Source organism: Lepidochelys kempii, chromosome 13 (genome assembly GCF_965140265.1).
Source record: "Lepidochelys kempii isolate rLepKem1 chromosome 13, rLepKem1.hap2, whole genome shotgun sequence".
NCBI lineage: Eukaryota > Metazoa > Chordata > Testudines > Cheloniidae > Lepidochelys > Lepidochelys kempii.
In genome coordinates this window covers 29,590,038-29,614,362 of record NC_133268.1, presented here as the reverse complement: position 1 = coordinate 29,614,362, position 24,325 = coordinate 29,590,038, and the positions used below count along the sequence as shown (strand labels likewise).

The 24,325-nt window shown below is 58.8% G+C and overlaps 1 protein-coding gene across 5 annotated transcripts in view; it reads left to right on the top strand.

Annotated features, from left to right (window-relative positions):
* Positions 1-24,325, top strand: part of MTCL2 (microtubule crosslinking factor 2) — an 88,149-nt gene that overhangs the window by 45,781 nt on the left and 18,043 nt on the right. For 2 of the 5 annotated variants that reach the window (XM_073309938.1, XM_073309935.1), the window contains 9 exons: positions 1,549-2,802; positions 4,261-4,419; positions 7,807-7,932; positions 9,230-9,460; positions 11,187-11,294; positions 13,719-13,886; positions 19,035-19,286; positions 20,213-20,269; positions 21,055-21,125. In XM_073309938.1, coding sequence (XP_073166039.1) covers positions 1,549-2,802; positions 4,261-4,419; positions 7,807-7,932; positions 9,230-9,460; positions 11,187-11,294; positions 13,719-13,886; positions 19,035-19,286; positions 20,213-20,269; positions 21,055-21,125 — 2,426 coding nt within the window. The remainder of the gene's footprint in view (positions 1-1,548; positions 2,803-4,260; positions 4,420-7,806; positions 7,933-9,229; positions 9,461-11,186; positions 11,295-13,718; positions 13,887-19,034; positions 19,287-20,212; positions 20,270-21,054; positions 21,126-24,325) is intronic. The other 3 variants (XM_073309936.1, XM_073309939.1, XM_073309937.1) reach the window with 3 other exon arrangements.

Genomic DNA, 24,325 nt, shown 5'->3' with positions numbered 1-24,325 from the left:
AAGGCTGACTTGACAGACACCTAGAATCTGTATCAGATCAGCGCTGGCCCTCTACGCCATTGTCAGCCATGGGGCAGCTCTCGGAGCAGTGGAGTGAATTCCTGCAAAGGGAACGACAGGAAACCTTCCTGAGGGTGGGGAATAGTCTCCCCAGGGACCTGGGGGCCTCCCCGCTGCCCCATGGACAAAGTACCAGAGAGCGGTGCTGAGAGGAGCAGCCCAGTTTTGGTCCTTGGGGGAAAGGGGGCGGATGGGACCTATCAGAGTTTCCCCATCTATGCTCATGCAACAAAGTTGTGGCATAAAGGGCCAGCTACTTCAGCCGTTGTGTCAGGATGTGGGTGGGACTGTTTCAGTGGCCGTTGGGAGCTGTACAGCAAAAGGCCCAGCTCATTTTGAAAATGTCCCTTTGACGTTTCCAGCCCTTAGACAAATGAGATCTGTGTTTGCTGCTGCTAACGTCCGCGGGGATGTGTGCAGCACTGTCCGAGAGCACACAGAGCATCTCTGTGCCCTGCGCGCTCAGTCCAAGTACAGCGAGCACACAGCAGGCTGGGTGGAGTGATGTGCCCAGGGGAGGGAGCGAATGGGAGGCTGAGCTGCTCTGTTTTGAAACAATTGACTCCTGTTGGCTGGGCAGCAGAAGGGAGCCCAGAGGGGGGATTTGTAGCAATCTGAACTAATTCAAAACACTGCTGCACTTGCACAGCAATGCCAGGCTTTCAGGAGGAAACCTGCTTGTGGTTTTTATTCTTCCACATGGAGTCTGACAGCTTGTTCCCCACGCTGCTGAAACAACATGTAGCTCTATTTTATTGGCCCGGTTAGAGTGAAGTGTGAACATCGTTTCAGTGCCATGGAGCTTCAGGGGTGTGAATTCCTCCCTGTCAGTTCAGACCAGTTGGGGCCCATCTCCTGTGTGATTAGCTGCTTTCCAGCTCCCTGGGTACCCTTTTCCTGTGTTTGCCACAATTCCATGGAGCCGTATTTCCAGGTATCTGAGGTTTGGTAGGGCCTGTAGGAACTGTCACTCTGCAGACCTGAGGGACAGTTTTTTGACAATGACAGAATGTCTGCTGTGGGCCAGTTCACTTGGTTTTTCTCCATGTCAGTGTCCCAAATTAATTCCCAACTTCAAGGGCCAAATTCTGCCCATAGGTTTGAGAGCGCAGCTCCACTTCGTGACATGAGCTCCTGGACTTCTCACGTGCCCAGTGTAACTGAGGCAATGAAACCGTTGAGGTAGGCCCATTAATTCTCAATAAACTGCAGTCCATATGAAGCCATGTCTTGTGCTCCTGGCCTCGTGCTTTGGCTCAGGTGTATGTTAATAAATTACAAATAGGCAGGTTGACTACTTGAACTTTGTAGAGCTGCAAACAATAGGTATTAAAACGCTCTGTCCTGGGAATTATTTGAGGGACATTCTCTGGCCTGTGTTGTACAGGGGTCAGACTAGATGATCACAATGGTCCTGCGTGGTCTGTGACTCTCATTTTTAACCAGAAGCAGCCTGTTTTCTAATGCCTTTGCCATTTTGGCCCCTAGGAGGACAGCGCAGACCTAAAGTGTCAACTGCATTTTGCGAAAGAAGAGTCGGCTCTGATGTGCAAGAAACTAACAAAGTTAGCCAAGGAGAACGACAGCATGAAGGAGGAGCTGGTGAAATATCACTCCTTGTACGGGGACTTGGAGAGCTCTCTGTCCATAGAGGAGCTGGCGGACTCCCCTCATTCGCGAGAAGCAGAACTGAAGGCCCATCTGAAGCTCGTTGAGGAAGAAGCCAACATCCTGAGTCGGAGGATCGTGGAGCTCGAGGTTGAAAACCGTGGGCTGAGGGCAGAGATGGATGACATGAAGGGACAAGGCGACAGAGAGCTGATGGGGCAGGATATCCGGTTTGCTTTCTCCTCCACCAGCTGTGGGGACTCTGGGGAGAGCCAGGTGGAGCTGAGGCGACACCTGCAGTTCGTGGAAGAGGAGGCAGAGCTACTGAGGAGGTCGCTGATGGAGCTGGAAGACCAAAACAAGCTCCTCATGAATGAGCTGAACAAGTACAAGTCGGACCATGACCTGGACATCACCCTGTCAGAGGACAGCTGCTCGGTGATTAGCGAGCCATCCCAAGAGGAGCTGGCCACAGCCAAGGTGCAGATCAGCGAGCTCAGCGGCAAGGTGAAGAAGCTGCAGTACGAGAACCGCGTGCTGCTCTCTAACCTGCAGCGCTGTGACCTGGCCTCCTGCCAGACCACGAGGCCGATGATGGAGACCGACGCTGAGGCTGGTGACTCTGCGGACTGCATCCCGACCCCTCTCTGGAGAGAGGTGCCCGTTGGAGGAGAGAATGATGCCAAGGACCGTCCTGAGAGAGGGCCTGGCAACGGCAATGGGAAGTCTCAGGATAACAGCCCCACCCAGCTGTTCAAATCCAAGGACTTGGAGATTCTGCTCGGCATCCGGGACCAGGCCGCACTTGTCAGCAAAGCCATCGATGTCTTGATTTCGGACTCCAATGGCTTCACCCCCAGCCTGAAGGTGTGTCTGGACAATGACTGCATGGACCTGGTGCTGAGCGAGCCGGTGGATAACAACAGTGAAAGCACCAGTGACTCCAAGCTGATCAACATGATCTTTGTGAGGCTCCGCGTCCTGCAGCAGGAGCTGAGCTCCTTCATGAGGAAGGTGGATCACATTGGGGACTGCTGGAAAGAGCAGATGGACCCTTTCGCCTTCCTGCCCAGCTGTGGCGCCCAGGACTCTCCCAAAGGAGCACTGCGCAAAGAGCACAGCTCTGACTTCCAGGTAGGGTGTTTTCCATGGCATTGCCGTTCCCGTGCAGTGGTGGTTGCTTTATTTGCCGTGCTGTTTCTCCTGCTTTAACAAAACAAACCCCACCTATAATGTAACCTCCCTTGTGCCTCTCTAGAGTGAATGACAAACTAACAACTCACTGCATGGTAATGAACCCACAGACAAGATAGGACTCTGCTCTAACAGAGTGTGCGTAGGGGGAAGGTGGAGCCCTGGAGATGGGGCAGGCAGAGGAACACTGTTTTGGGTCATCGTCACTTCAGAACTCTTGGGGCGTGGGCTGGCTGACACGGAGCCTGTCCCCAGCCACAGGTGAAGGGCTCTCAAGTACAGTCCTACCTCAGCATGCCCAGGGTCCATCCCAGGTGACTGCACTGTTCTGCAGACCCAGCAATAGCTGCCCGGTCTGATGCCAGATTCCCGTCATGGTGAAACATCCCCAAGTGAGCTCAGACCCCATCTAAGTGAGGCAGGAGGCTCATGTGAAATCGGCACAGTGCATGGGAGAGAGGGCAAGGGGTGCTGTCCTGGGTCTCCAGGATCCCGGTGACACCCCACTTAACAGCCATTCTTTGGGAGAGAACTTCCCAGCCCCTTTGCTAAGTGCTGCAGAGAGAGCCCATGAGCAAGAGACTCCAGAGTGAAGATCTGAAAGGCAAATTTCAGTAAGACTCTGAGCATGTCCTCTTGTCCCTGGGGAGCAGCCCCTCCATGCTGCTGGAGCAACAGGATGCAGCTTGTCCCAAAGCACGCAGTCCCGTCGAGATGCATGGCGGCGCTCCCCTTGAGGAGCGTCTCCAGCAGCACCATCTCCTCACGGCATAGACCCTTGGCCACCACCATCCAAAATCTGTCCTGCTGGGAATGTGCCAAAAACCCTGGGTTCACGCTGTTCCCCAAACCAGCCAGCACGCTCCCCCTCGCCTCCCTCGCCCCCACCCCGAGCTCCACATCGCCCAGCCCAGCCCACGTGCAGCAGGAGGAGGGGCACCATAGCTGAGAATTTGCAGACTGCCAGGGGAGGGTAGAGGGCTCCGGGCTCTGAAGAGGGAGCAGATTTCCAGACGTGGCCAGGTGGCAGTGCCCCTTTCCGAAGCACACTCTCATTTGTTCAGAGTTCTATTTTCCTGCATGCTGCTGGGTTTTAGTCCAACCCAGCCCGAGCCCCCACCCCACCAGTCACTGCATGGCACCATAACTGGGGTTTGCATATTTTTCCCCTCTCTCTCTCTCTCCCCCACCCCAAACAATCCAGCCCACGTGTCTCCTCATCCTGTGTTTCCTTTTGTTTTCCACATTGTCTTATGCCACTGTGCTGAAGCTCCTCTTCCTCTTCATCCTTTTCGTTGTCTTGTAGTTCTTTGCTGTTTCTGAGACCCATTGTTTTGTCTGTTTTTCTTTTCTTCCCGCCCTTTTGGTTTGTTCTCATTAACTTGCCCATGCATGCAGCAGCCAGACTTTAGGGACGGCCCAGACTGGGACGCCGCGGGGAGCCGGCCCCCTGACCTGTACCGCAGCAACAACGCCATGGACGTGGACCCCAGTGTGAAACTCCCCAGGAACTACAAGCCCTACCGACCGGACGAGAACGACTCCTATGTCACCGAGGTAGGTGAGCAGAGGGGGCGGGAGCGCCCCGCCCTGCAGGAGATGAGGCTGGCCTAGGAGATGCTGAGTCAGCGGGGGGGAGGGGGAAGGCCAGAAGATGTGAAAGGGGAGGCACTGATGTGGGGCAGGGGGTGGCTTTGCTGGGGCCCTTGGGGATCTGCCATGGGAGAGCTCTCGGCACGTGTGTTCAGCAGGCCCATGGCCCAGCTGGGTGAGAGGGAGCACGGGCCCACAGGGCTGCTGGATCACTCTGAAAGCTGCTTTCTGGAGCTTGCCAGATGTGGGTGGGGAGAGCTCCCCTCTCTCTGTGGTAAATGGGGTGATGGGGGAGAGCACTGCTGAGCTAGTGGGGCAATGGGGCAGACTCCTTCCAGAGAGCAAAGACTCCAGCTAGCAGGCTGTGTCCTTCCCCATGTGCCAGCACCACCTGGAGGGGAGCCGGTTGTCCTGGGAGGAGAGGAGGCTGTGGGTTCCCGGGCTGCCATAAAGCCCTGCAGCCCCTCCGTGTCTTGGAGCTCAGCCAGCTGGTGATATGGGCACTGCAGGCATGCTGCTCCCAGCAGGACCACTTCCCTAAGCAGACAGGCACAGTGCAGTCAGAGCCCAGTGCTCAAGAGAGGGACAAGCAGCATCAACCTGAGTGTCCCTAAAATGCACCTGACTCATGCATGATGGGTCTGTGTCTGTTAGCTGCTGTGGAGGATGGGGCTTCCCCCTCTCGCTATCTCCCACCTCTCTTCCCAGATTGCCCTGGGTCTGTCTGACGCGGGGAGGGGTTCTGATTGCTTCTCCACAGGCAGGAAAGTGCTGCCGGCCCCAAACGAGGAGTGCCTTGCCAAGAGAGCTCCCCGTGCTTTCTGCAAGCTGCCCACCCAGTGCTCCGTCTTCCTGACATGAAGCCTGGGGTAAATGGCTTTCCACAAGCTCTGGGAAACGTTGTCACATCCTGTCTCTGAGCCGCCTCCTCTGTGCCACGGGCTTTGTGCTCCTCTGGCGCAGCAGCTTCGGTGTTACCCTCTGCTGAGCCAGGCTGCGGGTTTGTTGCCAGGTTTAGCCCCCGACCCAGGGTGGTTTCATGCTTTTGTTTCCAACTCCCGAAGTATCCATGGACCTAGCTCTTCTGCAGAGCGTGTGGAATAGTCTGTGCGTGTCTCAAGAGCAGCCTTGTAGAGCACGTGGTACACTTCCGCAGCAGCTGCTCAGGTTGCAAGGCAGAGCTGTAATAAATTTGAAAGACCAGTTCCCTCCTCGTTTCAGCTGCATGTGTGGTTCACAGCAGGGACATGTAACTAGATGGAGGTTTAATTTGCCCCGAAGCTAACTCTGGGTTGGCTGGAAAGCCAGACAGTTTGGCCTTTGTGGCAGAAGATGGAGCCATGACTGACTGAGAAGCTCTGCCTCTCCCCTCCCCAGTCACTGCCCCAGAGCTCGGGTCAGGGCACTCACAGCATGACCCTGCTCCCTGGTCCTACCTCCTCTGCCCAAGGCGTCGCTGGCGTGATTGGCAGCTTGGTCCATCCCCGTCCCCTCGGACTGGCATTTCTGTGCTGCTGGGCCCAGTGCCCTCAGCTGCCCCATTGTCCCTGTGCAGCAGGCATGAGCCCTGACACTTGCCTTGGGCTACTGGGTAGTAGGGTTTTCCCCAGCCTGGCCTAAGAGGGTTTCCCCACCCTCTTAGCACTCTTCCCCCCGCCCCCACACACACCCCTGCCGAGGCTGGGAGCTGCTGCCCTGCTGAACCCACCTGCTCTTCATTTCCTGCTCGGCCTGACTGTTCAGGAGGGACTGCTGTTCACAGCACCCTGCCTGCTGCTGCCTCAGCTCCCCTGCAGCCCCAGTGGTGGGCACCCTAGAGCAGGCATGGATCTGGCTCTGTGTGATGTTTCCGCCAGCTTAGTACTAGCTCTGTGGCCGTGCCCCTCCCCTGGTCGGGGGCGTGCTGGAGCGGGAGGGGAATGGCTCCAGGTATTCTGTACCACTGCAGCAGTGGAGGCCTCCCCAGCTCCTGGCTGCCCCTCAACAGGGGGGGAGAGAAACTGCCCCCCTGGGCCTGCACTGGCCAGTTTCTCCAGAGCAGGATCTGGGTTCTGAGCTGCCTTGGCATGAGTCTCATTGCTGTCTTTCCACGAAGCGGCGCGTTCCTGGCAGGCTGGCTCTGCTGATGGGAATCTCTGTACAAACTGGTGCCGTGTGTCTGTGCCCTGGCCTCCGGGTGCACGGTCCTGCTCCGCACCCGGCTGCTGTCTGGAAACCTTGAGCTGTGCCACCTGGCACGCTGCTCCCCGCACAGTCCCACAAGCAGCTGCAGTTCCTGTGTAGGGCTGAGCTCCGTGAGCTGGAGGGTCCGTCAGACCCGGGGAGGGCAGAGCCTCGGGAAAGGTTGGAGCGGTTGGCCTGGGGCTGCGGATCCCGGGGGGCCCCAGCTCCCAGACGAGTGGGTGTGGGACACCCAGCCAGCAGTGGGGCTGTTGGCTCCGTTGCTCTGAACTAATCAAGGTCCAAACATGGGAAAAGGGTCTTTAAAATGTGGGGCTGGGACCCCAATGGCAGGGGATGGACCCAATGGCTCACTAGATGTCCTGTCCCTCCCTAGGGATCTTGTGAGCAGCCACCTACTGCCAGGCATGTCCAGTGATCCTTGGAGGGACGGGTGCCCTGGGAGAGCAGAGCTGCTGGAAGGGGAACTTTCCAAGAGACCAGTTCACACCCCAGCCTCCAGCATGTCTCCTCCAAGCACTGCTTACGGGGGCGCTGTCCTTACACCACCCCTCAGCTCCTGTGCCAGGCCCGGTGTCTCCGAGCTGCTCCCTTAGTGCGGTGTGGCTCTGGCTAAACTGAGAGGGCTTTGGTTAGGGGCCCTGGCCTTTCCAAACCACTGCTTGGCAGCAATGGCGTGAGCTCACCCCATCCCAGCAGCAGCATGATCAGGGTTGGGGCCTTTCTGCTCTCGTATGCCCAGGAGCAGTGGCTGCTGTGAGGCCCCAGTACAGCAAACAGCCACCTGCCCCAGGCTCCAAGTCCCTGTGTGACTGTCTGCAGCTCCTCCCAGCTGCACGCCGCAGGGTCTACGAGCCTACGGGCCTTGGCTGGCTAGTGAACCTGGCGGGGAAGGATGTGGCTTCCCCATTTTAAAGCTGGCTCGGCTGCGGTGTAGAGAGGGGAGGTGATGAGCTCAAGGTCATGGCATGTGTCAGGATCAGAGTCCAATAGTGCAGCCTCTGAGCCCCCTCCTCTGTCCCTTGGCCGGGGTGGAGCCCAGGAGAACTGTATCCACCGTCCCCTCCAATGCACTCGCACCTGCTCCTGGGCCTTGTTCTCCAGGGGAGAGGAACGAGGCCTGGGCATGGCAGAGTGCCAGGGGACTGACTCTGTCCCCTGCCCATGCAGATCAAGGAGCTGCAGCTGGTGCTGGCTGAAGCCAACGAGAGCCTGCGGGGCCTTCAGGAGCAGCTCACCCAAGAGAGGCAGCTGAGGAAGGAGGAGCTGGAGGACTTCTCCCAGAAGATCTGCCAGGTCAGTGAGAGGCGCCGCAGGGAGCTGCTGCAGCGGCCAGGTGGGGTCTATGCCATGACTGCCTGCCCCTGCCTGCGGTGGGGGTAACTGGAGGCAGCCAAGAGCCAGCTGGGCCTTGGGGATAGTCACAGACCTTGGAGGAGACAAGCCCAGAACCCCACCACCTCCTGGGCAGGCACGAGGCAGCCACTGCCTGCCCCATCTGCTGGGGGAGAAGGGGAGTCTCCATGAGAGCTTGGGCTGTCAGCTCCTTCAGAGGAGTGTGCAGCACCCAGGGCCCCCCGCGGCTCGAACCCGTCTCCCCCCAGTGCTGGCGGAGCTGTGCCAGAGCCTCACCTTGAGACTTTCAGCGTGCCTGGGGCCCGCGGGATCGCCCCTTCCCCCAGCCCACCAGCGTGCCTGGGGCCCGCGGGATCGCCCCTTCCCCCAGCCCACCAGCGTGCCTGGGGCCCGCGGGATCGCCCCTTCCCCCAGCCCACCAGCGTGCCTGGGGCCCACGGGATCGCCCCTTCCCCCAGCCCACCAGCGTGCCTGGGGCCCGCGGGATCGCCCCTTCCCCCAGCCCACCAGCGTGCCTGGGGCCCGTGAAATGACTCCCTCCGCCCCCCCCACCAGCGCACCCGGGGATGGCTCGCAGGATTGCCCTCTTCCCCCGCCCACAAGCATGCCCGTGGGATCAGCCCCCACCCCTGCAGCATGCCCAGGGCCTGCGGGATTGCCCTCTCCCAGTGTCCACCAGTGCACCTGGGGCCCTTGGGATCCCCACAGCGTGCCCAGGGCCAGCGGGATCACTCCCTCCCCCAGCACACTTGCGGGACCATCCCCTCCCTCCCCTGCCCACTAGCGTTCCTGGGGCCTGCGTGATCCTCTCCCCCCCCCATCCACCAGCGTTCCTGGGACCCCCTGGCCCACTAGCGTGCCCGGGGCTCGTGAGGGGCGCACACACGCCCCATAGCCTCTCATCAGGGCAATCATCCAACATGTCTGTATTTCTCCCCCCTCCCCGCTGTTGCTCCCCACAGCTCCCCGGCACAGCACCACTATCTCCAGAGCCAGGTGACCCTGCTCTGAGCGCCCCTGGGACAGGACTGGGCCCTCCCTCTTCCACCGCTGCTCTCCTGGTGCCTATGAGGCCAGGAATGAGTGACAGCCCTAGGAGCTCTGCTCCAGTCTCAGCCCCTCCCCACCAGGGGCCTAATCCCCCAGTCCCGCCACCTGCGCAGATCCTGCAGCAGCGCCCACTGGGGATCCTCGCGCGGCCCAGGGGAGGGTCCTTCTCACAGTGGCTCTCCCCCAGCTGCGGGAAGATCAGCAGAAGGCTCTCCTGAGGCGGGAGTTCGAGCTGCAGAGCCTGAGCCTCCAGAGGCGGCTGGAGCAGAAGTTCTGGAGCCAGGAGAAGAACCTCCTGGTGCAGGAATCCCAGCAATTCAAGCAGAATTTCCTGCTTCTCTTCATGAAGCTCAAGTGGTTCCTCAAACGCTGGAGGCAGGGGAAGATCCTCCACAGTGAGGGCGATGGCTTCTTGGAGGTAGGGCGTGCTGCCTGGCCTGCGTGCCATGGGGGTCCCTGCTGCAGCCAGGAGCTCCCATCCCATAGTCTGCTGGGTACTAGGCTGCACTGTCCCAACTGGAGTGGAGACCTGCAGCAGAGTCTGGGCAGGCAGGTGGCATGGAGTGGAGCCTATTCCAGCCTTTGTGACCCTACACATAGATATGCAGCCTGCAGAGCCTGTGGGTCGCAGCCCGGGAGGGAGCTCGGCATGCTGGGACCTGCAGTCTCTGGGCTATCAGCTGGGTAGAGTCAGCGTTGCCAACCCCCATCACTTCCAGCTTGGGGAGGGTCCCTGTAGGGACAGTGGGGGTCAGTCTGGCTTAGCCGTTCCTTCCTCTCTCACACTGGACTGTGGATAAGGTGCCACCTGGTGCCACCCGCACGCTCTGCAGCCCCCTAAGAGTCCTGCTCATTTAACCCAGGTCACTGCAGGGACCAGCTGCTGGGCAGTAAAGTCCTGCAGTGTCCTGAGGTGAAGGGCCCCGTGGCCCATTGCTGAGCCAGCTACTCCCCGCCCTGTGCTCTGTCCTGGGTGGTTTCCTGCGTCTGGGCTCACATCTCACCCCAGACTCAGCGGGTTCCGAAAGGCCCCAGGCTTAGGCTGTGCATGGGGACACCTGGGCAGTGCCGGCCAGGGTTGGCCTGCGCTGGATCCTGCCCCCTTTTCTTCAGCAGAAGGGAGGCTGGGCAGCTCGGCGCAGGGGGAGGCGTGGGAGCAGCATGGAGACATGGGAGCCACAGCAGGGCTAATGGCCCATCGCCTTGTGTGTCCATTGTTCTGTGGGCAGAGGTGGTGCCTGGCACAGGGTTTTTCTGGTGGGGGCATGCTGCTGCCCGGGGCCACCTCTCAATGGTGCTGGCTGCTGGAAACCTGCTGGCTGTTACACAATGTCAGCTTGCACTCAGCTCCCCAGCAATGGTCACATGCTAGGGAGGAGGTCACAGGGCAGGAAGCAGGAGAGTCCGGAGTCAGCACAGGTCAGCCCTCAGACTCCAGCCCTGCATCCAAGCAGACAGGCCAGGGCCTGTTAGTCTGCGGGCTGCACCTCTGCATCATTACTGTTCCTGCGCACGTCCATGAGACGCCCATCTACATGCCAAGCCAGGGCAGCTGCTCCCTGCTCTAATGCCAGTTAAGTGCATAGCTGCCCCTCGGGGAAGCTTGCCCAACACCTGTCTGTGCCGAGCCCGAGTCCCTCGCTTCTCTGAGCACTAAACGTCTTCACAAACGAGAACAAATGACGTGCACAGAGTGTGCTGCCTCTGGCCGGCAGCAACTGTGTCTGAGGCTTGGTAACAACAGCCTCATTATGGCCCGGCCTTGTGCTGAGGCCAGAAGATGACTCTGTGCCCTGGCACGAGGCTGCAGTTTCTGGTGCCTGGTACGGAAGAGCCAGAAACACGAGCTGGGGAGGTGCTGAGACCAGATCACCCCCACCCCACAGCTCTGCTGAAGGCCCTCAGTCCACGCATGCAGCTCCTCCGTTATTCCAGTCCTGGGCCCCACACACCGCTCTCCTGGTGGCCCCCCATCCCAGCTCGCAGTCACCCCCTATCCCTGGGCTCTGTTGGGTACAGGCAGCCATGGGTGCCAGCTTCTCTCTGCCCCAGGGCCCCTTCCCCCCACTCCCCTGGGCCAGGAGCCCCTCGTCTGCCCGTGGCTGGAGGCTGAGGGGGACCATTGTATCTTGTTGTGCTTCCAGGTGAACAGCATGAAAGAGCTGTGCCTGCTGATCGAGGAGGAGGAGCTCACCCCACAGCAGCAGGCCGATAACAAGATGTGTGCCGGAGACACCTGGACCCAGAACACGGTGAGCTGGGACCCTGGCACGCCTGCTGCGGTGGGCGCCCAAGCGCTGAGCTGGGGGGGGGGGGGGGGAGAGCAAGTGCTCTGTAGTCTCTGGGCTCAGCCCGGCTCCCCGGGCACAGGCTGGTGCCTGGCTCTGGCAAAGAGCGAGCGTAGAGACTGGGCATGTTTGTGGGCAGGGTGCCTCACATCCCCCCTTCCTTTCCCACTCCGTTCTCGTTTCCCAGGAGCCAAGCACACCCAGGACCAGGAGGCTGTGCAGGGCCAGGCTGAGGCGGGAGGGTGCTGTTTCCCTGGGAGCTCAGGCAGCCCGGGGCCCTGTGCGTGTCTGCTGCAGCAGCCCCTCAGTCCTTCCATCCCGGCCCCTCTCCTGGGCTGGCAGAAGGGACTGCGGGTCGGTGTGCTGCACCCCAAGCCCAGCACCAATGGCCTGGTCACAGTCAGACCCTGCTGCCCAGGCAATGAGGCCAGAAGCCCTGATGTGTGCTGGGGGCTGGGGCAGTGCAGGCTGCTCCTGCTATTTGTAAGCATTGGGGATTGATCGGAAAGTGTTAATGCCGCGCAGACGAGCCGAGGGAGCCTCTGAACCCGGTGCCGTGGCTCCCGGTGCCGGCAGGAATGTGGGTGTTCCTCAGAGAGCAGGGGCGGCAGATCCTGTGCAGGGGTGGGCAGGTCTGTACTGGAAACATCACCCGCTGCTGGGGGCTGTGGGGAGGCGTTCATAGGGGTGGAAGTGAGGCTGAGTGGGGGATGTCTCTGAGCCTGCCCCAGCTGAGGCCCATGGGCTCGGGTCCATGTTTACATCGGAGAGCAGCAGCCATCCAGATGTCTGTGTTTAGCCCTTGTAAGGCAGAAGCTGGATGGGGAGGGAGCCTGCATGCAGCTTCTAGGCTGGGCTCTGAGGGACACCACAGTGCGGGGCACCTGTCGCCAGCTCCCCGCACCACCAGGACGTCCCATAGCGGGGCAAACAGGGCAGCTGGCTGTGGGGTAAGCTCTGGCTGGCCGGAGTCTCTGCGCTGGGCCCCGGGGCTGGCCGGAGTCTCTACACTGGGGCATTACGCTTTCTGTGTCATGTAGAGCAAGGGGCTGGGCCTAACCAGCAAACTGCAGGCCTAGCTTGCGGCAGAGCCGCTGTGTCCTGTGGGCTCCAGCTTCCTGCTGCTTTATCTGCTGAGAACAAGGTGCGCTTGAAACCTGGCTCCTTACTATGAAAGACACAGCGTCTGGGTGTAGCCGGCAGTACAAAAGGAGCCTGAACTTCCCATCCCTGGGGCTGCACACCTGGCTGCCCCGGATCTCACAGCGGAAGTGCCAATGAAGAGACACCCTCCTCCCCGCCTTCAGCCTGTGTGAGGCTCTGCTGGGGGCCTCCGTGGAGCGTGCCAGCCTGCATGCCCCTTTGCCCCTGTTCTGCAGACATTCCTCCTCTTCTCTGATCCTCCAGGGACGAACAGGGGTGTTGGGAGAGGCCCTGAGGCTGGCCTCCCAGCCACCCGGCAGGCCTGGCCTTCCTGAGACGGCGGCTGGGTGAGCTCAGTGGGCAGGGCCAAGTTCTGCAGGAACAGGCCCCTGCTGCAGCTTCCTCGGGCCCTTCCGCTTGTGGGGTTGGGGGAATGGCCTCTCACCTTCCTCACGGGCCAGGGAGGGGGTAGCCTCTACATGCTGACCCTAGGGTGGCTAGCAGGGGTCCCTGCACTGTTTCCCAGCCTTCTGCCCCGGAACTGCTCCAGCAGGGGTGGGGCGGCAGGCGGAAGCCAATGGGCACTGAGAGCGGGTGGCGGTGGGATGCTGAGCTGCTCCGGCAGGAGCGGGGAGCTGGGCGGTGGGCAAGGACTCTCCCAGCCCTCCAGCAGCTGGCCAAAGTCCTTCTCCCGTTTGTGTGAGGGGCACTGGGGTGGGGGGGATTTGTGCAGCTCTGTCTCCCAGTCCTGTGCTCTGCCCTCCCAACTCTGCAGCCTACTGGCCTGAAGGGGCTAGGGGTTACTTCTGTGTCCCCTCTCCCATGGGGTCGTCATCCTCAGCAGGGGGTTTCTACGACAGGTTTGAGGACCATGAAATGAATCCAGTGTGTATTGCAGGGTGCAGCTGGAGTGCTGGCCTGGAGTGAGCCTTCTTCCCCCAGGTCCCAAGGCTGGCGGGGTGGGGGCTGGACAGCCCAGCTGGCCCCATTGCTGCTGAACTGGCTGTAGGGCAAGGCACATTCTTGAAACAAAATCCACGGGAGGAGGAAGCCCAGCCTAGACCAGACCCCTGGGGCCGGCAGAGCTGCCTCTCCCTGTCCTCACTGCCTGGCATAGACAGACACTGGGCCCGTGGAGCCCTGCGCCCGCGGCTCCGGGAGAGCGGACGGCAGCGCCTCCCCCCGGGCAGATGTCTGTGAACAGCTGCCCGCGCTCACACCCTTCTCCCTTCCCCTGCCCGGCAGCCCAATGAGTACGTCAAGACCCTGGCAGACATGAAGGTGATCCTGAAGGAGCTGTGCACGGAGCTGCGCGAGGAGAGGCAGGGCATGAATGAGCTGCAGCAGCAATTTGCCAAGGCCAAGGCTGCCTGGGAGGTCGAGCGGACTGAGCTCAAGTGCCACATCGCCCAGGTAAGAGCTGCAGACGCGCACTGGAGTCTTGGGGGGGCGCATTTTCCTCCTTTGGCTGCCCTTCCCCCGTCACCCCAAAATCCCTGCTTCAGGATGACCCTCCTTCCAGGCCAGCAGGATGGCCCCAGCAGATCCCCTTGGCAGGGCTTTGAATGCAACGGCAGCGTGTGCTCAGAGCCCAGCAGGGCAGAGCGCGCTTCCCAGTGTTTGTCTAATATTAGAGGGGCTGAGAGCGGCAGGAGATGTCTGCAGCCTGATAAGCTGGGCTGGGGCAGAGGATGAAAGCAGAGCATTGTGGGAATCTTAATTAGTAATCTCTGCTCCTGCTGAGGGAGTTTCTATAGCAACAGGGCTGACACTGAGAATGCAATTGTTGGAGTAAATGATGCCCCTTATTTCCCTTGCAGGGATTGCTGGGCTGGGGACCCAGAGCAGGTGGGAGGAGTATCCTGGCTGGAGAGATCCCAAACAGAAGCAGTGGAGAGGCTGGCTGTGCATGCAGTGAGCCCTGAGGATGCTCAGCAGGGACCCTGGTTGAACAGGATAGCTGTCCAGCACCACTGTCATGAACTGGGATGTGGGCAGCCAAGCCTAGTGGTTGGAGCAGGACTCAGGCACCAGAGTCAGGAAGCCAGTAGGCAAGTAGGAAACGGACTGGGCAAGCCAAGAGCAATGCTGGGAACAAGCCAGGCTCAGGGCTGGAGCAAGGCTAGGAGCAGGGCAGGCACCAGAGAGAGCACAGCTGCAGGCGTGTGTGATGAGCAGCCAGAGATCACTCAGTCGTTGCTGATGGTCATAGGAGCAGGCCTGGTGACCTCCTCAGCCGGTCAGGTGGAATGGTCCGTCAGGTGGCCTTGCTGTGCTAATAGGCTGCCGTGACACTGAGCAGGTGCAGCTATAAGTCCTCACTTCTGACAGCTCCTCATTTTAGGAGACAGTAAGAGGTGGTACCCTCCAAACTCCGCCCATAATCTATGCTCCACCCACATCATAGAATCCTAGAATATCAGGGTTGGAAGGGACCTCAGGAGGTCATCTAGTCCAACCCCCTGCTCAGAGCAGGACCAATCCCCAATTAAATCATGTGATGCCAAAATGAGATGCCGCTTGCAGCGGATTGGTCGGCAGTTTTCAGATATTCCTTGGGTGCTGATTGGCAGTGAAAAAGTTAACAGCATTGCCATCTTTAGGCTGTAGGGTAACACACATGGAGCTGCATGGACCAACTCCCACCTCTCTGAGCTCTTTTGTCAGGCTCTCTTCAGACTCAGGCAGACACCACCACATCTGTGACACTAGGGTCACCTTTTCAACCAGGAGGCTCTGTATTTATCTCAGTGACTCCATCTCACGTATGTCAGTTCACAAGTAGAAGGAAACGGCCTGACCTGGAGAATCAGTCTGGGATCAGAGAGTCAAGCTGGGCTTTTCCCTATGCCTAGGAAACCACTAATAAAGGCTCTGTAGCAGGCATTAGCACAGGTGTCGCTGAGTGGGAGCAAGTGAGCAGACTCCAGCCCCTTCTCTGTCAGCTGTGCTGGCTGGACAGGGCTGCCAGGAGCACAGAGTGATTTTAGTGCTTAAGGACAATGGCTCGGATTCTGATCCACACGCTGCAGCATGAAGGGCTGTTGCTGGGCAGATCTGCACTTTAAGGCAAGCAGATTCCAGTGACATTCCTGGCCCATCTGACAGTGAGGGTCCATTCTGCTAGCCTTGCAAAGCCAATTCATCTGGCAATCAGCATGTTTTCCTGACACCTGGAAATACTTGCCCAGTACATGTCTACTCTGTGGGCTTTCCCAGGATCAGGGCACGTGCAGTCCCTTGGCCGTGCAGTGTTGATGTCTCTGGCCTACAAATAGTCATCTCCAAGCTGTCGCATGCTCAGAGTCATGCCAGGCTTGCGTGCAGCTCAAAGCAGGCAGTGTTGAGATCAGCAGAACCCAAACTAGTGGAAATGAAGCCTGGATTTATGGCCTTACTGGCTCCGATGACCGGAGGCAATAAATGCTGGGTGACCACAATGCCCAGGCTTCAGGGGAACGTGTTACTTGACAGATTAATTTGGAGAACTTTTTCGTGGCCAGGATCTGCAGGAGGAGCGCAGTGCTGCAACTGCACCTGAGCTTGGGAGCTGGAGCCAGGGTGTTGACAAGACCTTCTGTTGGGGGTGCTGTGTGAGTCCCATGGGCCACATAGGGCTGCCAGGTGTCTGGTTCTCGACCGGAACGCCTGGTTGAAAAGGGACCCTGGGGGTGGCACTGCAGACCGGGCCGTTAAAAGTCCAGTCAGTGGCGCAGAAGGGCTAAGGCAGGCTCCCTGCCTGCCGTGGCTCCATGCAGCTCCCGAAAGCAGCGGCATGTGCCCTCTCTGACTCCTATGCATTGGGCAGCCAGGGGGCTCTGCACGCTGCCCCCGCCCCAAGTGACCACTCTGCAGCTCCCATTGGCCAGGAATCGCGGCCAATGGGAGCTGCGGGGGCGGCGCTTGCTGATGGAGTAGTGTGCAGAGTCGCCTGGCCGCATTGCTGCATAGGAGCCAGAGGGGGGACATGCTGCTGCTTCTGGGAGCTGCTTGTGGTAAGCGCTGCCCGGAGCCTGCACCCCTGACCCCCTCCCATGCCCAAACCCCCTGCCCCAACCCATATCTCCCTCCTGCCCTCCAAACCCCTTGGTCCCAGCCTGGACCACCTTCTTGCACCCCAAATCCCTCATCCCTGGGCCCCCTCCCACACTCTGGACCCCCCAGCTTGGAGCCCCCTTCTGCACCCCAAATCCCTCATCTCCGGTTCCCCACCAGCCTGGTGAAAATGAGCGAGTGAGTGAGGGTGGGGAGAGTGAGTGACAGAGGGAGGGGGGATGGAGTGAGCGGGGGCGGGGCCTTGGAGGAGGGGCAGTGCAAGGGTGTTTGGTTTTGTGCGAGCAGAAAGTTGGCAACTCTAGGGTCAAACCAGGCATCCTTGGGGATGTCAGTAGTCAGGGAGCAAAGCTTGTTTCTAATGGTGGTTAACCCTGTTGGGAAAGGGGCGCTCTCTGTTTGGGGGGCAGGGGTGAGGGGGGGGTCATAGGAGCAGTCAGTGGAATTGTCAGGGACCCTCTCCAGCTGAGCAGGCTGTGTGTGCAGGCCATTTGCAGGCAGTAAATCATGGGCCGGGGGCAGGAGAACAGTTAGGCCATTAGGCAAACAAGCTGGTGTCTTTGGCCACTCTCTGACACCAGGGCACCTTTTCTGTCCCATCGTCTAACTCTTACTGCTTTGGAAATGTACTGAGGCTTCCTGTTGGTTTCATCCCCATCGCGCTGAGCTGTCTGGGGCTGGGGGCCGTGTCAGTGTGATGCTAGCTTAATGTGATTGTAAGGGCCTGCTCAGAGATGCACTGGGCCCTCATGAAGTCATGAATAATAAACAATTTGCCAGCCCCGTGCTCCAGAGGTGTCATTCTTAGGCTTTCCTCCAGACTCCAGTATCCCCTAGTGTCATTAGACTGGCCTGGCTTTAAGCATCCGTGCAGCATCCAGACCCATTTATCACCAAGCTCAGAATAATCCTTTCCCACTCTGCTGTCTGAGCCGTTGTGTGCCAGAGGACTTGAGCCGTGCCCTGGCTCCCTGCTAGCTGGACCCTGCCGTGTGGTGTAGTGGTATGGCCTCGTCCGTCTCACGGGGGTCTGTGTCTAACCTGCCCTTGGACGCCCTGAGCTCTGTTCTCTTCTCTGATTGCTTTCCCTGGATCTTCATCTCCCTTTTTGCAAGGCAGATCCATGAGAAACTAACTGAGAACCCAGTTTGGTTTACACCCCAAAATGGCCAGCTGTTGTTCGGTGCTACCTCCCAAGGCACTGGACACGGCTCGAGGGGTTAGTCCCCACGCGGTACCCCTGCCCCTACTGCTGATCCGATGTTTCTGGCAGCGGCAGCATCTTTTGCTGATGCTCTCTCTGAGCAGCTGTCAGTGGCTTCAACCTGCCTCTCAAGCTATCACACGCTTAAGCCCCTTGTGAGCTGTCTGAGCTGCTGAGCCCAGGATGAGACACACACAGATTCACCCCTGCTCCCGAGCTGGTCTCAGGGCTTGGGAGATCCTGGGTATCGTATCCCATGCCTCTTGCCTCCAGGGCACAGGCATGGGCTGGCTTGGGGCTCTAGGATTTCCCATAGCCCGCCCTAGCCCTGCCTCCTCCCAGCGTGGCCCCTTGCCTTCAGAGTGCGGCTCATCTGTGTCCAGGCTCCGGCCAGCCAGGAGTCTCCCTGGTGCGTGGGAAGGGGGCAGCCACCTGCTCTCCGCCTGAGTGCTCCTTGCTGCTGTCCCTCTCCCAGGTGTGGGGTGTTAGCCTGTCTACTGAGCGCTGTTCTCACTGCCTGGCCTCAGTACTGTATTGTGCAGGCACCCCGTGATCCCAGTCCCACTCAGGTTGTGCCCCAAAACCTCTGTGCTGGCTTCTGGGCCCATTCCTCATGCAGCACTGGCAGGGGCTAAACCCGGGTTTCTTCTGCCCGTTCCTGGTGTGTGCCCAGAGAGGGGCTCAGACGCTGCCACAGGGAGTGTGGTATGACTAGATAATGGGCCAGAGGCAAGCTGAAGATCTCCTGGCACTTTTCCCGAAGAACTGGGGCTAACTAACCCGGGGACGGAGTCCCCCAGCCTGGGACGCTGAGGGTCCTACCCGGGGAGTGTTTGTCCCTGTGCAGTCGGTGCCCAGCTGGAATCTGGCTCATTGCTTTGAGTACAAGAGGCGCCATCTCCCAGGATCCTCCATGGGGTCCCAGCCAGCGATCGGCTGTAAAGATCTGTAATGCCCCCTGCTCGCGCCCGCGCCTCTGAGCTGGGTTCTCCCTCCCAGCCAGCCCTCCAAGAGCCACCAGGCCACAGGCTGCTAGCACCTGAGCTTGCATGTTCAGCTTTGTGCTTCCCTTCTGCATGACCATGGCTGCAGCTGCCCTGCTGGTCCTTTAAGAAAGAGACTGTCCCCTTGTGGGCACAGCAGCTGCAGGAGGACATGCCGGGTGAGGCTCTGGGAAGCTGACTCAGCAATAGCCCCCTAGCCCAGCCCAGTGTTAGCAAGGGCTGGTGGTTGGCAGGCTGTAATACTCCCCTGGAGGTGGGTGTGCCTGCGGTCTGATCTCCTCTCCCCTGGATTCCCCGCAGCTGGAGTCGAAGGTTGGGAAAGGGGTCCCGGAGCGAGCCCCGTCGGACTGGAAAGTGGCTGTGAAGAGGGAGCGAGAGGAACACCAGCACCTCCTGGCCGAGTCCTACAGCGCAGTCATGGACCTCACCAAGCAGCTCCAGATCAGTGAGAAGAACTGGAACCAGGAGAAGGTGGAGCTGCTGGGCAGGTTCAAGGATGAGCAGCAGCAGGCAGAGCAGCAAGTGAAAGAGCTGCAGAACAAAATCAACCAGGTAGGGGCGTACGCATGCACGTGCCGCTCACTGGAGTGTGCCCGCCCACGCTCCTGAGCTCACACTCACAGAGACGCTCATGGGAGCATTGTTCCTGCATGTGCACATGCACACGCATGTGAGCTGGTGCTTAGAGATGCTCCTGGGAGCATACCCTCGTGTGTACATGTACGTGTCGCTCGGCTCACACTCACAAAAGTGCTTGCTGCTCATGGGGCTTTGTGCGACCGTGCGACTGCATGGAGGCACCCAAGCTCTCACGCCAGTGCTCTCTGCTCCCATGAACACACACGCTCACATGAGCGTACGTGTGTACAGCCACTGCCAGGCACGCTCCCACGCAAGTGATCCCAGCCTGCTTTTGCACGTGCTCACATGACGCTTGCGTAGTGCACACTCTTGGGAACACGCTAACAGGAATACACGTTCGCACATCCCCCAAACTGCTCTCAGAAGCCCCCTCCCCTGCAGGCAGCGGCTCACGCTTTGTGGTGACTGGGTGAACGCAGGCCTTGCTAGCTGGTTTGTCTGATCCCCAGGGTGGAACTCATCCCCTCTGCCTTTGGCTCGCTGTCCCCCCTTGTGGGTCTGCCCCAGTCCTTAGGTCTCCCACTCCCCATGCAGCAGTCCTGTAAGCTCCCCAGCCCAGCTGTGTTCCAGCAGCTCCAGCCAGGCTCCTGCAGCGCCCCCCCGAGTCGAGTGCGGCTCTGGGCCTGCCCTGAGCCTGAGGAGTCCAGTATGTCCACTGGCCGAGAGCGCTCTGGGCCATGGGAAAGCCAGCGCGCTGCTGAGCCCCAGTTCAGCCGTCGCTGCCTGCAGGAATGGCCCTTGGGGCAGCTCCTGCCTTCAGGCCAGCAGCTGCTCTTACAAGGCCTCTCCCCCACTCCCATGTCAAGTGACTGGCTCCTTTTCTGTGCGATTCCCAGCTGCAGAAGGGAGCCGACCGGTGGGCTGTGGAGAAGCAGGGTAGCAACTGGAAAGAGGTGAGCAGGAGAGCAGCTGTGCCTGCCTGTTGGGGGGAGGGGGCATTGCCAGCAGCTTCCCAGGGAATGAGCTGGGCATGAGACCAGATCCGTGGGAAGGCGGAGCAGCTGCTTCTGAGAGCAGAAGCCCAGCCCCCTTCCCTTGGATTGGGGTGGAGCACTGCATGCTGGGACTCATCACCTGTGTTAGTCATGCCCAGCACACTGCCATGGCGGGGCCCCTCTGTGCCAGACACCAACACACCAGTCCCTGCCCCAGAGCACTCAGTCTGACCAGTCTGCTCCCTTGGATCATGAATGGGACCGCACTGGGCGTGGCATTTATGTAACCCTTGGCGCCCTGAGATCTCAGAGGGGGGGTCATTGTTACCAGGCGGGTTAATGTGGCACCAAGATTACGGGCAGGTTCAAACATAGGGCCCTACAGTTAGACCCCTGAATACATGGCTTTTGATCCAGGCTTGGTGAGCCCTGGCAGCTCTGCCTGGCGCCATGGGGGCTGTAGGTCTCTGTCCTGGGGGCCTAAAGACAGATTTAGGTTCCTAACTTTAGGCACTGAAAAGTTCTGACTTAATGAGGCTGTTGTAGAGCTGGGAATGGAACCCAGGAGTCCTGGCTGCCCGATGAGCTGCACTGTCACTGGGATACAGATTAGGAGTAGCTCCTGCACTCCTGGGAAGTTGCCAGTGCAGCTCCTTGGTCTGGAGTCCCCTGGCCTGACGTACCGTTCCCAAGCCCAGGTCGCGTGCCAGCTAACGCCAGCGCTTCCCCCTGTGTCATTCTAGACGCGCAGCGAAAAGATCACCGACAAAGAGACCGTTTCTGAAACAGACCCCAAGGGAGCCAGTTTAAAAAGGTGAGACACATACACCCACTTGGTACAGGGCAGCCTGGCACTGCTCGCTCCTCCTGGGGCTTGGGGGGTGAGTGCAGGAGCCTCAGCCTAGGGCTGTGACTGGTTGGTGAATGTGGGCTGATGGGCTCACAGCCCTCCTTACAGGTGTCACGCTGCCGGGACCCCCCCCAGCTCATCTCCTCAGTATCTGATGGCCTTCACATCTAGCTCAAAAAGAAAAGGAGTACTTGTGGCACCTTAGAGACTAACCCCTTTTCTTTTTGAGGATACAGACTAACACAGCTGCTACTCTGACATCTATCTCAGTGGGCTAGTGCTGGGGACCTGCTTCCCCCAACAGACTCTTTGGTGGGAGGCTGCTGCTCCAACCCCTAGAATGGTGCCCTGCAATGTTCCCTCCAATTTTTTCCATCCATGTGCGGAATAAATTTTGTTATGTGCACCAATATTGAGGTAATGTGTGGATGTGCGCCACCAGGAGAAACAAAAAACCTAGATTTTTTTTTTTTTAAAGTTACCATAGGGATAATTACTCCAGCCAGGACAGGTTAGAACTCAGTACTCAAAGAATTAAATTTAAGCATAAGAGAGAAATAAAATTATGAAATGCACACACCAGTCAAAAAACTAAAACAACAGCACTTTGAAAGAATAAAATGACAGAGAATATATGTGTATTGCAGGAAGTACCGAGAAGTAACAACAATAGCAACACAAGTCTGTGTTGGGAGGCGAGTGTGTGTGAGAGAGAGAGAGAGAGAGAGACGCTGCATGTGAAAGATCGGTCCCTACCAAATTCACGGCTATGAAAAATGCATCACGGACCGTGAAATTTGGTCTCCCACCACGAAATCTAGTCTTTTATGTGCTTTTACCCTATACTGAACAGATTTCATGGGGGAGACCAGTGTTTCTTAAATTGGGGGTCCTGACCCAAAAGGGAGTTGCAAGGGGGTCACAAGGTTATTATAGGGGGGTCGTGCTATTGCCACCCTTACTTCTGTGCTGACTTGGGAACTGGGTGGCCTGAGAGCGGCAGCTGGTGGCTCAGTTCTGAAGGCAGCGCCCCGGCCATCCGCAGCAGTGCAGAAGTAAGGGTAGCAGTTCCACAATCCCCCCTACAATAACCTTGCAAAAAAAACCCCTCCCTCCCCCCCACGCACAAACACACACACACACACACACACACACACAACTCCTCTTTGGGTCAGGACCCCTACCATTACAACATCATGACATTTCAGATTTAAATAGCTGAAATAATGAAAGTTACGATTTTTAAAATCCTATGGCCGTGAAATTGACCAGAAGGGACTGTGAATTTGGTAGGGCCCTAGTCAGAGACAGAGAGTGAGTGTGAGAGTGAGTGTGTAAGAGAGAGAGTGTGCGCCAGCAGCTGGGGAAGCGTATGAGCGACCATGCGTTGTCTTGTTAAACAGAGAGGCACTCACCAGAGCTCAGACCACAGCAGCTCTGTTCTGCTCCTGAGCCCTGTCTCCCTACCCCCGCTCTGCGGAGATGGGGTACTTGGGCAGGGGGGAGGGGGACACCCTGAAATCAGCACACACCCCCCTCTACCACAGCAAGCAGGAGGGTCCCGGGAGCAGCTGGCCAGGGGCTCCAAGGCAGAGGGCAGGAGCAAGGCGGCCGCAGAGCAGCGGGGGGAGGGGCACCTGCACACACGTCGCCAGATGTGTGCGGCACTTGATTGACTCTTGGGCAGCAGCGCAGCTTAGGGGGAACGTTGGTGCCCCGGGGTAGAGAGGTAAACTTGGCTTCTCCTCCATAAGGAACATGAGCATAAAGCACCCGTTATTGAGCAGGGTCTGGAAGATGCCCCAGAATCCTTTGCTGCTAGGGAACTCCAGGGTGGTACCTAGTTACTGGGCGAGGGATTTGGGTGGGGGAGGCGCCCTGTTTACACAGGGACCTGGCTGCAGGGTGGGAGGAATCATTGCTGTTTTTGCTGTGCAGGGGAGAGGTGCACGTTCTGTTCCCTGGGCGTTTCCAGAGCCTGCGGAGGTGTGTGAGTGGGGCAGGACTGCCAGGGGAGGCGGGGGCTGGGGGGGGGTTCGAGTGCATCTGGGACAGATGCTTGGGTTTGAACCCAAAGGTGAATGCATAGGGTGGGTTTGCGGCCAGCCCTTGCAAACAGACTTGTAAGGTTTGGCTTATGACCCCCTGAACCCTGCTCTGCCCTGTTTCCAGCCTGCGTTCAGCCAGCACTTCCCTAAACATGCCATTGCTCCATGCTCCCAGCCCGGAGCATATTCTCCCAGGGACCTGCCTGTGGCAGGTTCACCTGAACCAGGGGAACCTCTCCCAAAGCAAGCTCCTGAAATCTGTACAACCAAACGATACTCAAGGCAGGATGGCCAGGCAGGCTGTGCCTGGCGTAACCTGACCCAGAACAGTCTTTTCGCTGACTGAGGCTGAACAGTGCTGGGAGTGAGGGGCCAGGCCAGGCTTTCAGGTTAAGACCAATCCCAACTTCACCCAGAACTGCACGCTTGGAGGAGGCAGACAGCCCTTTGCATCTTGACTGTTGAGCCCTGATTGGCTTCTGCCTACTCCTGGCTCTTCTAGCCACCGGAGGACCAAATCTTTTTGATCCCATTAGCAGCTGATCCTGGGTGGCCTCTCTGGGCAGCTCCTGAAGGTCTAAACTTGATGCTCATTTTCCCCCCAAAAGACACCTGCTTTGGGTGGGGTGTGCCAAGGTGGTGGGGCCTGCAGCAAGGGGCACCCAACACCTGGTAGTACCCCCCTCCCCCCACTGCATGCACTGCTGTGCTGGCTTGTAGCCATAAATCCTGCCTGGGGACAGGAAGCTTGGGTTGGCGTATAACCCTTCCTTGCAGCTTGTTAGCCCACCCAGCATTTCACCACACTGTGCAAAGGCCCAGCAGAGTGAGCAGCAATAAATACCGGGTGTGCTCCTCGAGATCACAGCTGTGTAATCCAGCCCACCTAGATAGAGCCTGTTAGCCATGCAGGAAACATGCCCAGAGCAGCCGCATTCAGAGGGGACTCACTGGAATGATTCCTTGGCATGACCCCAGCTGCAGGTCATTTGCGTTCTCATCTTCCTCGGCTCGTCCAGGCTGTAGGCTCCTTACAGCATTTGTAATTCCTGGCACCTCTTCAGCTCTCATCTGTCAAGCTCTCTCTGCTGCCTCTGGGTTTTCCCCACTCTCCAG